The 14,109-nt window shown below is 35.7% G+C and overlaps 2 protein-coding genes across 2 annotated transcripts; both read right to left on the bottom strand.

Annotated features, from left to right (window-relative positions):
* LOC105177821 (protein SHORT-ROOT-like) lies at positions 2,621-4,857 on the bottom strand. The gene is given in 2 exon segments (XM_011101076.2): positions 2,621-3,915; positions 3,918-4,857. Coding segments are annotated over 2 exon segments (1,476 nt in total). The 5' UTR covers positions 4,330-4,857; the 3' UTR covers positions 2,621-2,851.
* LOC105177820 (peptidyl-prolyl cis-trans isomerase CYP65) lies at positions 8,225-13,170 on the bottom strand. The gene is given in 11 exon segments (XM_011101075.2): positions 8,225-8,673; positions 8,772-8,882; positions 9,364-9,652; positions 9,745-10,001; positions 10,918-11,285; positions 11,372-11,447; positions 11,553-11,642; positions 11,736-11,827; positions 12,492-12,575; positions 12,638-12,720; positions 12,808-13,170. Coding segments are annotated over 11 exon segments (1,788 nt in total). The 5' UTR covers positions 12,936-13,170; the 3' UTR covers positions 8,225-8,463.

Raw genomic sequence — 14,109 nt, 5'->3', positions numbered from 1 at the left:
ATTGTGAATAATTAATGTTTTGAATGTGATTAGTATACCATTTCAAAAAAAATGAATAATTCTATAAAAATATAATTACATTTATCATTCATGTACTTGACTAAACTATTGTTTGCCTCAGATTTGTATTTTACATAGTAAAGTTGGCTAATTAGTAGTATAGATACACCTCATATTATAAACAAAATATCAATTAGCAATTTTGAAGTTGGACTTAAATGACAATAATTTTGTGTTTTGTGACAATATAATTAGTAGTGATATAAATCGTTAGTGACATATCTATAAAATAAACAAATACGATTACAACAATTATTTATTCTAAATTACAACTACATTTCCTAAAATTTGGTATAATTATGAATATCCTCTCGTTGTTTTGAAAATTACAATACCCTCATCAAATGAAAAATAATTATGCAGCCCCTAGACGGTAAAGTATAAATTATTATATTACTCTTTCTAATTTAAACAAACACATTTGAAAAAATATAAAAAACTGAGGATGGGTAAAATACATGAAGGATATTAGTCCATAAAAATATTTTAAAAATTCAAAATATATTTATATATATACTTATAATTTATATTCCAAAAAGACATTTCGGGCAATTCACCACAGAAATTGGATGGAAACCAAATAAAAACTAACAAATTGAGCTTATTGTTAAACAAAAATAAAAATCGACGGGAATCTATAACTTTCAGAAAATGAAGGCATTTATAATTATATCAAATATTATGAGAGTCGGTTGTAATTTACTCTAAAATAAATGATAATATTATAATTGTCAATTAATTAATTTTTTTTTTGGGGGGGGGGGGGGGGGGGGGGGGGTTTCTATGTTAAGGCAGGGAAGAATGCAATTGATTAGAAAATACCCCCTATAGAAATGCACCTATTCCATACGCACCCCAAAACAAAAATCTAATCCATTATGCACTCATCACTGTCAAACTCCCACCTGCCCCCCATTTCTAGTACTGTGCAAAACAAACACCCCCTCACTTTGGTAATTTTAGTTCTCGGATTCAATTTGATCAAATTTAAATTAATTATATAGTAAATATATTAATATATAATTTAAAGAAAATGATCAATCACATAACAAGTGTGATACATTTACTCTATAGCTGATTCGATTAGTCAAATTTAATTGTAGCAAAAATATTCTTCTCACTCCTCTAACAAAAAATCAAATGCTTTTTTCTTTTCATAAAATTTAAAAGGAAAAGTGGAAAGTCACCATACCTACATTTTCTATATATATTATTTATTATTTATAGAAAATGAAAAGGGATAGGAAAAAGGTAGTGGAGGAGACAGGCAATTCCCTCTCACCCAAAGATTAAGAAATGTGAGACCCTTAAAAGAAGTTCCCACCATATATAAATATTTTAAGTGGGCCTAAAAGTATTACCCTATTTTTTTCCCCTTAATTTATGATGCAACATCACTATGGAAAAGATTTTTGGTCATGGGCCCATCTCTACTCATCCCTCCAAAAAGTTTCTATTTTTATTTATTTTTTGGATTACATGAATATTGTCTAAAATTAGATTTAATTATATAAATATTTTTTATATATATATATTTTTTTATAAAATTACAGACACATTTTTTATGAAAGTGTTAGTATAATGTATCCAGTGGGTCATGTGTATAAAGTTCTGCCATTAAATAAAGAATATACTTGTAAATTATAATTACAACATTAAGGAATGTACTTGTAATTAAATAAAAAAGACAAAAAATATCAATATAATGTACTTGAACGAACAGCGTGTAAGGATTGATTCACATTATTAAGGTAGCATTAAAAATCAAGTATAGTGTATTTAGATATGAAACAAGTCAAATATAGCTAATCAACTTACTATATGAAAAGATATATATATATATATATATATATATATCAAATTTGGTGGGATTAATTTAATAGTGACTAATTCAAATTGGTAGGGATGATGGGCCAAAAATACGTACTAGTAGACAATATCTATAAAGCGTGTTTGCCACTATGCCCATAATTCCACTAATGACTAAACACCTTTTGATGGATTCCCAAACACCCCCCAACTCCATGGCCGTCCTAAGATTCTATGGTCCCAAACAAGATAACGACCTTTTTTGAAGTTTAACTAAAATCCACAATTTATAACTCTTTTTGTACCTCTTAAGATGATATCATCTCCACATACCTAATACCAACTCCATTAAATTAAATTAGAACATTATTACACTAAATAAGTTACATGTCAAATCAAAAGTACAAACAAACTAAGGAATACATACATATATATATATATGCAATCATGTAGCTATAAAAGAAAAGATGATTTTCATTTCATGAATATGGGTTGTGCTTTTATTTTGTCCTATCACTCTTCCCATTTTGCTTAAAGGGGCACTAGAATTCATCCATCCTACCTTTTGAAATGGACACTTAGATCATTAATTTATGATGTGACAAATATATACATATGTATAATAGTTTTATTTGATAATTGCTCAAATTACGTTGAGATCATTGTTGTAATAAAGAGTGTGTATGTTGACATTGATGATGATCAAGAAAATTGAAAGCCCTTAACAATCTTTGCAATTAGGATGTGAAGATGATGAGAAATTGGTAACAAGATTAATGAGAATTAGTTACTTCATCAATTCTATGCAATCCAAAGGGGGAAAAATAAAAGTGAAAAATTAAAAATTAAAAAGAAAAGCCAATGATACCTTTTCCTATTTTCCTTCAACAAAAACACTTCAACTCCATAGATGACATGCACGTGCCAAAGCCACAAGTCACGTGGGACCCTCCACCATTTTTCTTGGTGGGAGTCTGAGTCATCAAGGCTTCCATGCACTAGCCCACACCACCGGCTGATCCTTCCAGGAAAGGAATATTCCGGCGGAGTCGTCCGAGCACTGTGCCATTGACCACCCCTCTTTGTACCTCCTCAACAGGGCTCGCACATCATCGCACACCTCTTCATTAAAAGGAAAAGGAGTGAACCCGCCGGCATGCAGGCGGTGGGACCATCGTGCGGCTGGTGGCGGGCACGCCACAAGGTCCACGACGGCGCGTCCGGCTGCCCTCTCCAGCATCAACCGCTCATTGCTTGTTCTCGGAAAGCTCTCATCCAATGCCTCAAAGTAAACCCTAAACCATCTCAAACATTCTTGAAAACCCCTGAGAAATTCAACCCCGTCAACTCCTACATCAAGATCAGCTTCTTCTTCAACAATGGTGACAACCCGAGGTTGCAGTCTTCTGAAAATAGATATAAAAAAATCCCTACGATTACCAGTTGTCGAAACGGAATGTAAGGCCCCAACACAATTGATGGCCAGGGCTTCATCTTCTTTGATGTCCAATTCAGCTAAGTTCAACTCAGATAGATCACCAGCATGGTGTATGACGTTGAACTTAAATGGCACGCCCATGAGCCGCGCAAATTTTTCCATCCTGCTGCCTATCTCTTTCATGACCTTTTGCACCGCCGCGGCGCCACCAGTTGCGCCTCCGAATTTGCTGGCCACCACGGTGGTGAGCCTCAGATGAGGGGTTTCTTCGGTACGCGTGGCGATGGCTTCCAACAAAGTAGGCCACTGCGTGCAGTAAGTGTTGCTGATGTCAATTATATGCAACTTGCTCTCACCATCAAAAGCCTCCATTATTGCACCATTACAAGCAACGTGCCCAAAGGTAGCCCAGGGGCTAACTTCTTGAAATTTCAGCACCATTTTTCTTGTAGACTCGAAAGAACAAGTTTTTTCAGAAGCAGAGATCAGGGTTTGGTAAGTTCGCTCGCCGGAATCCGTCATGCGGCTGAACAAGGCCTGGAGAAAGTAGGAAGCCAACTTCTGATCGATATCCCCATAAGGAGAACTCAGCTCGTTGAGCATCCAGCACTGTTTCTATCAGCTATAGCTTTTGCCGTCTCCAAGAGAATATCATGAGCCCACTTACTGTTTTGGCCGGAAAGTGAGGCTGCGAATTCCAGGTTCACGTCACGTGCCGGAGAGAAGGAGAACTGATCGGCGGAGGATTGGTCGTAGGCATGGTGGTGAGTTGGGGTGGCGCTGCCGGTGGTGTTGGTGGTGGTGGGAGTAGCGGTGGAAGGCTGGGGGTGGTGGTGGTAAGGATTATAGTGTTTGGAAGAAGAAGAGGAGAAATCTTCATCATCCATGAAAAAATTGAAGCATTCTTCGTCGTCTTGGTGGTAAGGGTTTTGCCTAGAGGATCTAGAGCTGCTGGAAGTTCTGCTGGAGTTGAAGGACTGATCAGTAGATTGGAGGCTGACTAGTCTAAACAAAGTATCCATCTAATCAAAAGACCCACAAACATGAAATAAAAATTCAACCTTTGTGTAAGTGATTCTGATGGAATATTAATATTGTTGGAGTGGTTTTTGTATATATATATATATATATATTTTAAGTGAAGAGATCAGTACGTATGTATGGGTTTGTGATGGAGGTAGGGGAATTGAATTAAGAAGGGGTGGAGGGAGGGGGAGAATCTTGAACTTGGAATTTTGCTAGCTTAGATAAGCTTTTGCTCCTAAAAAGATGATATGGGGAGAGAGAGAGAGAGAGAGAGAGTCTGAATGAGAAAAACTTTGCTTTTCTTTATAGGGAAGATGTGTATGGGGAGCAAGAATGGTGGGGGTGGGGTATACTTTACAAAAATTCTAACAAATTGAAATACAGAAGCAAGATATAAAAGTGGAGTACAAAATCCAACTTGAAGCTAAATGGAAAAAATTGTCTGACAAATTAAAGATGAAGAAAGTGAGGGAAAAAGATATATATGTATATCATGAAAGCAAATGCCTCATCACTACTGTTTTTACCTTTCAATTCCTCTATAGTCGTATCTGTAAATGTATAAATATATACACACATATATTGAAGAGGAAGAGAGAGAAAGAGAGAGGAGTAGGTAGTGGGTGCAGGCGTGAGAAATATATATATATATAATGTGGGGGTTTGGGGAGGTGGGGAATGAGAAAAGCTGCGGCGGGGCGTGCATGAAGATCATGATCAACTCCACCACCACCACCATCACCACCACCACTACCAACATTCCTTGCTCCCCAATCCCTCTCCAAACTCTGCCAACACTTGACTACTTTTTTCCCTTTTTATACTACCTTCCCAAATACCCATACGTACATCCATCCATCCATCCCATCTTCTTCTTAAACTTCTTGCCTTCAAAACATACCATATAATACACTTATACTCATCTCTTCAATCAAGGCCATGCTCCTCATCACTTTTCTCTCCGCCCCATGTATTTATATCGCCCTCCCGTTTATGACCAAGTTAAAGTTGAAAACACTACATTCAAATTTTTAGATCGTTCTTTAATAATCATATAACAGTAGCGGAACTATGTGGTAGAATTAGGAGTAGGAGCCTTTGAAGAGATGGTGTGTTTGTAAGTAAAACGTTGTCATAATGGACAATAATGATTGGAGAAAATTCCATGTTTGGACTGTTGTTGTCTTTTCCGAGAATTGAGTAATATTATTGGGGGAGGGGGTTGGGTGTAGTTTCTATTGCAGACAAAATTGGGGACAGTACGTAGTAGTAATACCATCACAAACGGACACTGCCTCCCAAAATCCAAGAAAAATGAATTCATCATCTGCTCACAACCAAAATTTCATGATCCATTTAGTTTTGGGCAGCAGCAGGGGCTGTCTAGTAAAGTCATTTACATTGCCTGAAAATCATCTCCAGAAATATTCCTTGGAACCTCTGCTGCTGCTCCTTTCCCCACGAATTAAGGGACACATACTGTCTTTCTTCTTTAAGTTGAATTGTTAATATACATGATGAATAGGTGAAGTGATGCGTCATACATGCATCTGAAGTACGTACGATGAACTTTGAGAGAAGTGACATATGATGTGCCCGAAGAATGAAGGCGATCATCAAATTAGAATTGTACAAACACTGTGGGCATGGGATGACAGTTTCTTCAGTTTTTGATGTTTTAATTCACTTGAGGTGAGAGTAGAGATATACCACCCAAGTGAGGGACAGTCTTTCATAAAATTGAATCAATTTAGATATGTGAAATGATTTTACCTCACTTTGATTTGAGTATGTTATGGTGATGGAATCGACATTTGAATAGTAGTTATGATTCACATAGATATTCTACAAACTCATGATAACACCCAAAGAGAACAATTATGTGGTCGCCTCTATTCTGCCTTTGAACTCTCAAAAGAATCAAAAAAAGAAAGGAGAAAAGTAGATCAAATTGGTTGGATTCGAGATCCTGCCCAAGTTCAAATTAATTGTTTAAAAGTTTTCAGCTGAGGTTCTTTCGGTACAGTACATCAATATCATACTTTCACAAAAGAGGTAAGTTTAACAAAATGTCACAAGTTAAATTAACAAAATAAATGGAATTTAACAATTTAAAATTCAAACAATAGTCGTGAATTTATCGATCAGAAAATGTCAACCTTCCAAATATTGGGGCAGGAGCGTGCGACTTCAGGTACCAAATAAAGATATAGAGAAGGAATTATAGCAATTGAATAAGCAGAATAAAGCAAAGATTCCTTTTTTTGCTTTTGTGGAACTGGTCTTAATAATATAATAGCGTATATATTAATCAGCCGGAGGGGGCAAAACGAGCGTATGATACATCAGATGGCCCAAACTTAAAAAAATATTTGTAGAATATTGAGAGGGCAGCATTTAATTTATGTTGATGTTGACTAGGAAATTAAACAAAGCACAATTGATACTAATAAATTGAGGGCTAAAGGTGGTTAAAAACTCTGGTCCAATGTATCCATTGAATAGAAAACTGATAACTTAGTATTGTTCCCTGCAAATCTCTAGTCCTTTGCAATTTTATTGTTTCTTAATATCCTATTAATTTCATCCATTAAGTCTTTTTGTTTTCCTCTTTTTGGGGTTGTGATGTGGAGGCGGCCCTACCTTAGGTGGGGTGGGAGGATAAAGCTTCCAAGACCTGAGACCTAAAAAGAGGGTTGGACGGACCTAACCCTTTTGCTTTTGTAAAACAAACATCAAAGAAACAAAACATATCATAACTCGGATTCAATTCCCCTGTTTTATGAAAAGGTTTCATGAGAGAGTGCTATCCTACCATCTAAAACCTGTAACTCGTTTCAATTTCGTTTTTTAATAATTAGATGCAATTTCAAGGCAAGAGGGTTTATTCAATCACCACTTTACTGGATAGTAAAGGGACAACCCAATTTCCAATTTCCCTGTCATCGCTAAATATTTGGCTATTCCCCTTTTCTAATTTCTTTCCAACCAAATACAAAGTTTTGCCAGTTTCATCACTGGTCACCCACTACTTAAATGGTCGCTATCCCCCGCTGCTTGACAAAAAATAAGTGGCGTTCACTTTTTCTACCCCCACTTTCCTTCAAGTCCACTTCTAAACAAAGGAAAACCCAATTTCATTTGCATTTTCCATTTCTCTCACTTTTTTCCTTCCACACGGTTCCTGCCAAACCCAAAGTGGGTTTCACCTGCACAGCTTCTCCTTTTTTCCTACTAGAATAGACTCACTTTGTGAGGGGACAATTTCTACTAGTGTGACCCACAATAAACGAGTGGTCACCACTATCAAATGCTTGTATGTATGTCACTCCTGGCCTGCAAAAGACCAGCTACTCAAGACGCCCAGAACAGACACTAAGCAAGACTTTCAATCACTACATAGCATGGCATACAGGTTAATGATTAGTATTGTATCAATCCTGTGCTCACTTCTCTTCCTCACCAAGGGAGCTAAATCACTTTGGCAAGCTCAGGTCATTGCTAGAAGCATAATATTGAAGCGAAGGACCACTAATGATACTCTGAAGTACCAACAAGTTAATGCTAACGGAAAGAATTCCGATAGACCATCTCCTATGTTCAAGCATTATGCTTTTTTAGTATGGGAAAAGTAGATGTTGCATATAGAAAAGACTATAAAGTATGGTCAACGGCAAGTTGCTGCGGAGCCTGCAAAGTAGGATATTGAGTGAACAAACTATGGAGTCCAAGATACTCTAATTGTAGACAGCAATAAGAGTGAAGTAATATGAAAGTGTCCATATACTCACATAACAAGTAGGGTACTAATCCATCTTGCAGTCCAAAAGTAGTATTAGTATTTTACTTTTTTTTTTTTTCTAGAACTTAAAAATTGAAGCACATAGGATGGACAGGTAAGACATAATATTAATGACTGCCAACTCATCTCGGTGACCAGGCAACACTAATGGTAAGAGTTAGTGAACATTCCTCAAATTACGAAAATAAATTGCGGAAGAAATTTGGTCACCCAACAGATGCATATGAGTAAATATACACCAGTCTAACCCAGTAGCTCATTTTCTTACACAGTTCAACTAATCTGTTGATGATATATCTAACAGGAGATACAAAAATAATTGAAAATCTTACCAAGAAGAGAAATCTTTAAGTTCTCCACTGGACACCCCCAATTTTCTTTTCTTCACTACAGATCCAGCCTGTGCATCAATATCAAGACTGGTGGCAGATGCAGCCTGACTAATCCTTGCTTTCAGGTACTTCCCAACACCACCACCAAGAGCAGGAGTCTCTGTTGATCTTGTCACTGGATTGCTGTACCATGAACCAATCTTATCCTGAAAGTATTAAGAAAGCATGTCAAGACAGAAAACAGGTGTAACTTGAACTGCAAAAGAAAGACATAGTAGCAACATCAAGCAGTATCAAAACTAACATTTTCTTCATCCTCAACTTTCTTCTCCTCATTGGTCTTCCCTTCCTCCTCTTCATCAGATTCAGCGTAAGGATTGACATATACTTCTACACTAATAATCTTAATCTCTTCCTGAAAGGGCAACAAAAGAAAAAAGACACAAGTAAAAAACTAAAGCTAGGAAGTAAAATTCCAACGCAAGGTCTAATTCTAAGAGTAACTTAATCACAAACATCATGTGAAATAAGATGGACAGTGTCAGCAAGAAAATCAAAGATGAGATGAAATCAGCATAAAGTAAACCTACGATGCAGTACAAAATGCATTAGACATCCTAACGACTATGGAAATCCTCCATATTGTAGCTCCAGCAAAAGCTCGAGCATGAACTTGATTTCATCATGGTAAGCACCATATTGAAAAGATAAACAGTTAAACACTAACGAATGCAACTTTACCATAAGAACAAATGGAACCGGAGACAAAAAAAGAATAGGTTGGATTGTATTGCATGACGAAAGGGATGATTTGTATATAACGGGATCACCTCTAGGCAAATGGCAGCAAAATAAAGATTGAAGATGCAAAATAGATCAGAGTATAGAATACAAACCAAAGGTCGGTCATCATCATCAACAGGTACTTTCTCCATTGCTGAAAGGGTTGGCAAGCCTCCAACAACCATTCCAAAAACTGTGTGTTTGAAGTTCAAATGATTTGCGGACTTGTACAGGATGAAGAACTGCGAACCATTCGTGTGAGGACCAGAGTTCGCCATACTAACAACACCTCTTCCAGAATGAACTAACTTGGAGTTGAGTTCATCTTTGAAGGGCTTCCCCCAAATCGACTCACCTCCTCTTCCAGTCCCAGTAGGATCTCCACCTTGAATCATGAAGTTTCTGTACATCAGGTGCAACATTACTCAGCATCGAAATCTTAAATTAAAAAGAAAACTCCAACTACTTAGATTTGCCTAAAACAATCAAAATACCTTATATTTCTATGAAAAGCGACTCCGTTATAATAACCACGTTCACAAAGAGTGATGAAGTTTTCACATGTTCGTGGGGTGATGTCACAATGCAGCTCAATGTTCAAATCACCATGCGTCGTTTGCAGCCTGACATAACCTTTCTTCTTGGGATTTTTCTCAACTTTAATATATTCATATTCATTCTTGGTAACAGGATCATAAGAGGTAGAAGTGAAAGATCGTGAAGCAGCACCGGTTGTGAAACGACTTTTAACCTGAAATTTAAAATAAGCAAAGAATCAATGGATGTTCTCAATAAAAACATGGAAAATGAACCTAAACTACTGCACTAGAAAGATGTGAGCAAATCAAAACTAGTGGCAATCTGATCATAGCAAACATTATAGATTAAATAGATTCACAGAAATCAATCAACTTCGGGTTAATTAACATCTGCCGGCTGTCGCTAATGAAGTCAAACCCATGGTATCATAACCACTACTAAAGAATAATACCCTTAACCGCTTAACCAATAATGTATTGATATCTGGACTGACCCTATATAGTCGATAATAATATTTCCCGATTCCTATCGCAAGACTTAGTCAGAGGCCCATTGAAAAAATTTATATGATCAGTCTCTTCCTTTAGATTTTAATATAAAATTTTCCTTTTTTATTTACTAAGCAACATTTAAACATCTTCAAGGTAAGAATGAGGTAGTATTTCTGAAACTTACTTTTATGAGCAAAAGGAAAGCAAAGCTAGCACTTAACTCAGCATTTTTAATTTAAAAGACTGCTTTACATTCTCTCACTGAGTATAGCTTTCAGATTTCTGAACATTTTGCATACATTATAGGAAAGAAAATGAATCACCTAAAAGTTAATAGTGGGAATCCAGACAGCCACTGCATCTAAAGAACCCAATTTCTCTGCAAAGCAGATAAAATCTTTTTGTTCTTTGACAGATTCTAACAGAGAACTAGTTAACATATAAAATTGGCGGCACAAGGCTCATTATGGTTTGGTTAAAACTATACCTCTGCAGCTTAGCGTCCAGGAGGAAAAGTTCTATGAAATTGAGCATCTACATCTTGACTGACTAGACACCAATGGTTTTTAGATACAGTGTTCCAAGAAAAAATTTTATGCAGAAGAAACATACAAATAGAATTCTCAAAGAACTAACCAGCTTCGCATTTACGGGGGCCCTCTCACCAGCCATGTGCATCGCTATGCGAGCAGCAGTTTTTTGACTAGCATCAGCCTTTGCAGCAGCAGCACTTCTTCCATAAACTGCAGCAGACGCAGCATCTACAATACTGAATGTCTGCTTGGGCTTCTCATCACTTTTTGATTCAGCGTCATCCTTGATACGTGATCTTGCAGCTAAAATGGCTGCAAGAGCTGCAGCTCTTTCATTCATAGCCTTGCTCCCACCACCACCATGTAAAGCGATCTCCTTACCTTTTTCAGTTCCCAGCTCCTTAAGCATTTGCTTTATATCCCCAGTAACATTTATGTTATAATACGGGTCAGATTCCATTTTCTTTAGTTCTGTCATATAAGACCAAAATGAATTACAATTGTGAGGCACACACAGAAAGCAGGTCCAAAATATATCAAAAGTACCGCAACTTCACCTTCGTCGTCAACTTTCAAGTTTTTCTTCACATGATCAAAGTCAGTAAGAACCCTGCTATCAAGTGCATTAGGATTCTACAAGGAAAATTCAGAACACATATTAGAGTTACTCAATATTGCTTCTGAAATAGAACTTGGATATCTTAAACTTCAACCTAGAATGGTGAAATGAATTCTTACCTGAATAGTTATAATATCTTCCTTAGTGAAGGGTTCATCAGTGAGAAGCTCCTTCCAGTTCTTAGTTTTAATGTTTAATTCCTTAATTGCCTAAAAAAGCAACAATTCTGATGAATGAAAATAAAAATACACGCGGTTAAGGGAAAGGTATTAAACAACTTAGAAAACGTAAAAGTATTGTACCTCATGACAAAACACATTGCCAGTAGTTTTGACAGCAACTATGTGTGTGAACTCCGTAAAAACCTTATTTAGAACAGGGCAATGATACTCTCCTACAAACAGAAATTTGTGTAGAACTAATTACAACAAATACAGCAACTCAAAGTTTCAGAACCACTGACTGTTAAGAGATCAATGTCAAAAACAATTAAAGGTCCTTAACTACATGCTTTTGTTTCTTCAAGCTATCATTTTACCATCCTGTTCTCTGACACAGCAACAAGAGGTCTATTTACTGGCTTCACTAACCGCTTGCAACCAACTCTTTTTAATGCAAGTTTCATTTGACAGGGAGATCAAGTGCCTTATGTCTAAGCTATACCAATTTGAACTTTTTACAAGTCCCAGATAGAACTTACATGGGCTATTTAGTCGCCTTGCTTAACTAGCTGCAATCATGTCCATTTTCTGTTATATCAATTTGTGCAATTTATGTTGAGCAGTCAAGAGCCTTATGTATAAACTAGAGAAAAAATTGAATGTTTAACTAACCTAGATAAAGTTATAGTCTGTGTACTGCATGCATTTCCCTTTGTCTTTCAGTAACATAGAGTCACCAAGACACTTAAGTTAGAAAAGAGAAACAATTTCATAGACACATAGTTATATAAATAAATATATATACATGTTATATTCATGAGGAACAGAAAGAGAGAGTGCTCCAGTTTAAATTAATATGTCAAATCGTATACCAAGGTTAAAGAACAGATAATTTACCTTCAGAATTCTTGTGGAAAGTGAGTGAAATCAAATCCTCCTGCTTGAGCGGAGCTCCAGTTACTGGATTTCTACCATACTTCCCATCACCTTCCAGCACCAATCCCAACTCACTTAAAAAGAAAAAAGAATAAAGAACAAAAACTTGCTTGTGGGAAGGACTTACATGATCTCAAATACACTGCCATCTGCAGTGCAAACGGGGACTTCAAAAGGCGTAAACGTGAGACTGCATCAGAAATCAAAAAATCAATTAAAAAAAAAAAAAAAAATACACGGCACGGGAAAAAAGGAAAGGAAAAAGGGGGATAATTACGCGCAGCAATAGAAGGGGAGGCGTTTGAAAGGGGTGCCAGATTCTTTGGATTTGGCGCCGCCCCACTCCGTCGCCCACTCCGTTTTCGTTATGAACATCCGGTCTTTGCTGTGCTGCTTCTTCCCCATTCCTGCAGCTTACTTGAGTTGTCAGTGAGGTAGAAGTTCGATCGAGACGGACTAGGTTAGGGTTTTGGACGGATTTAAATTTAAATTTCGTTCCGAGAATCCGCTGTAGGCTGAAAGGCGGTGCAGATCACTACAAGTGAAAGTCGCGGCCTTCGACACGGTGGTGTCCGCTGGCCCGTAGATTTTTCTCCAGAGTCCCAATTGGATTCACTTTAAATTACTCTGACCGCTCTGTTTTTAAACTCTTTCAAAATAAAACCCGTTAACCGTACCGTTTGGGTTTATGTCTGGAGTTTTTTGTTTATTTTGTGGGATTTGTGCAATAAAAAGAGAAAAATATAGATAAATAAATACATTTTAGAAATACTGTTTATATTTTAATTTACTTTTTATTATAAAAATAAAATTATTTAAAACAAGTGTTGCATATTTAATTATTCAAATGAATAACTTCAAACTTAAATTGATTGTTTTAATAATAAATTATTTGAATAGATTTAAATAATGTTATATTATAAAGTATTTTTAAAAAATAATATTCCATTCAATTTTAAAAATTTAGAGTTAATATTATTTAAATGGTTAAAATAATATATTTTTTAATGAAAAAAATACACAAAAAAATATGTATAAATTTAAGATGTAAAAAGAGCTCCTCAAATCCATCTTTCATTTTCTCCAATTTCAAAGATCTACAAAATCCCACTATTAACTAATTCAAATTTATGAATTTGAATGCAAATGTTGATAAAAATTGCAGCGAAAATCCTCCTTTTTATTGCTTTAACGAAAGTAAGAAAATTACAATCAAACAAAAATAAATTATTTATAATATTTTAGTAAAAATGTACATTGACAACAAAAGTCAGTTATTTTAAGGCATAATTTTAATAAATATTATTAATTTAAATCAATTATACCATATCGGAAATTAATTATTATAATGTTCTTCTATTCTGCAAGTCAAAATTAATAGTTAAGATAAATTGTTTGTATAAGTTAATTATTCAAATATTTTTCTATTAAAAAAACTCAACAAAATCATCTCAAAAGTAGTGGTGGATTATTTCAATAAATAACATTATTGTTCATTAAAGAAATCTAAAAATTGATTATTGCATGAAAACAAATACTTATTGTTTTCGTGAATAAACGGCAATTTTATTAAATAAAA

Source organism: Sesamum indicum, linkage group LG15 (assembly GCF_000512975.1).
Source record: "Sesamum indicum cultivar Zhongzhi No. 13 linkage group LG15, S_indicum_v1.0, whole genome shotgun sequence".
NCBI classification, from domain to species: domain Eukaryota; kingdom Viridiplantae; phylum Streptophyta; class Magnoliopsida; order Lamiales; family Pedaliaceae; genus Sesamum; species Sesamum indicum.
This window is presented reverse-complemented; position numbering and strand designations above follow the sequence as displayed.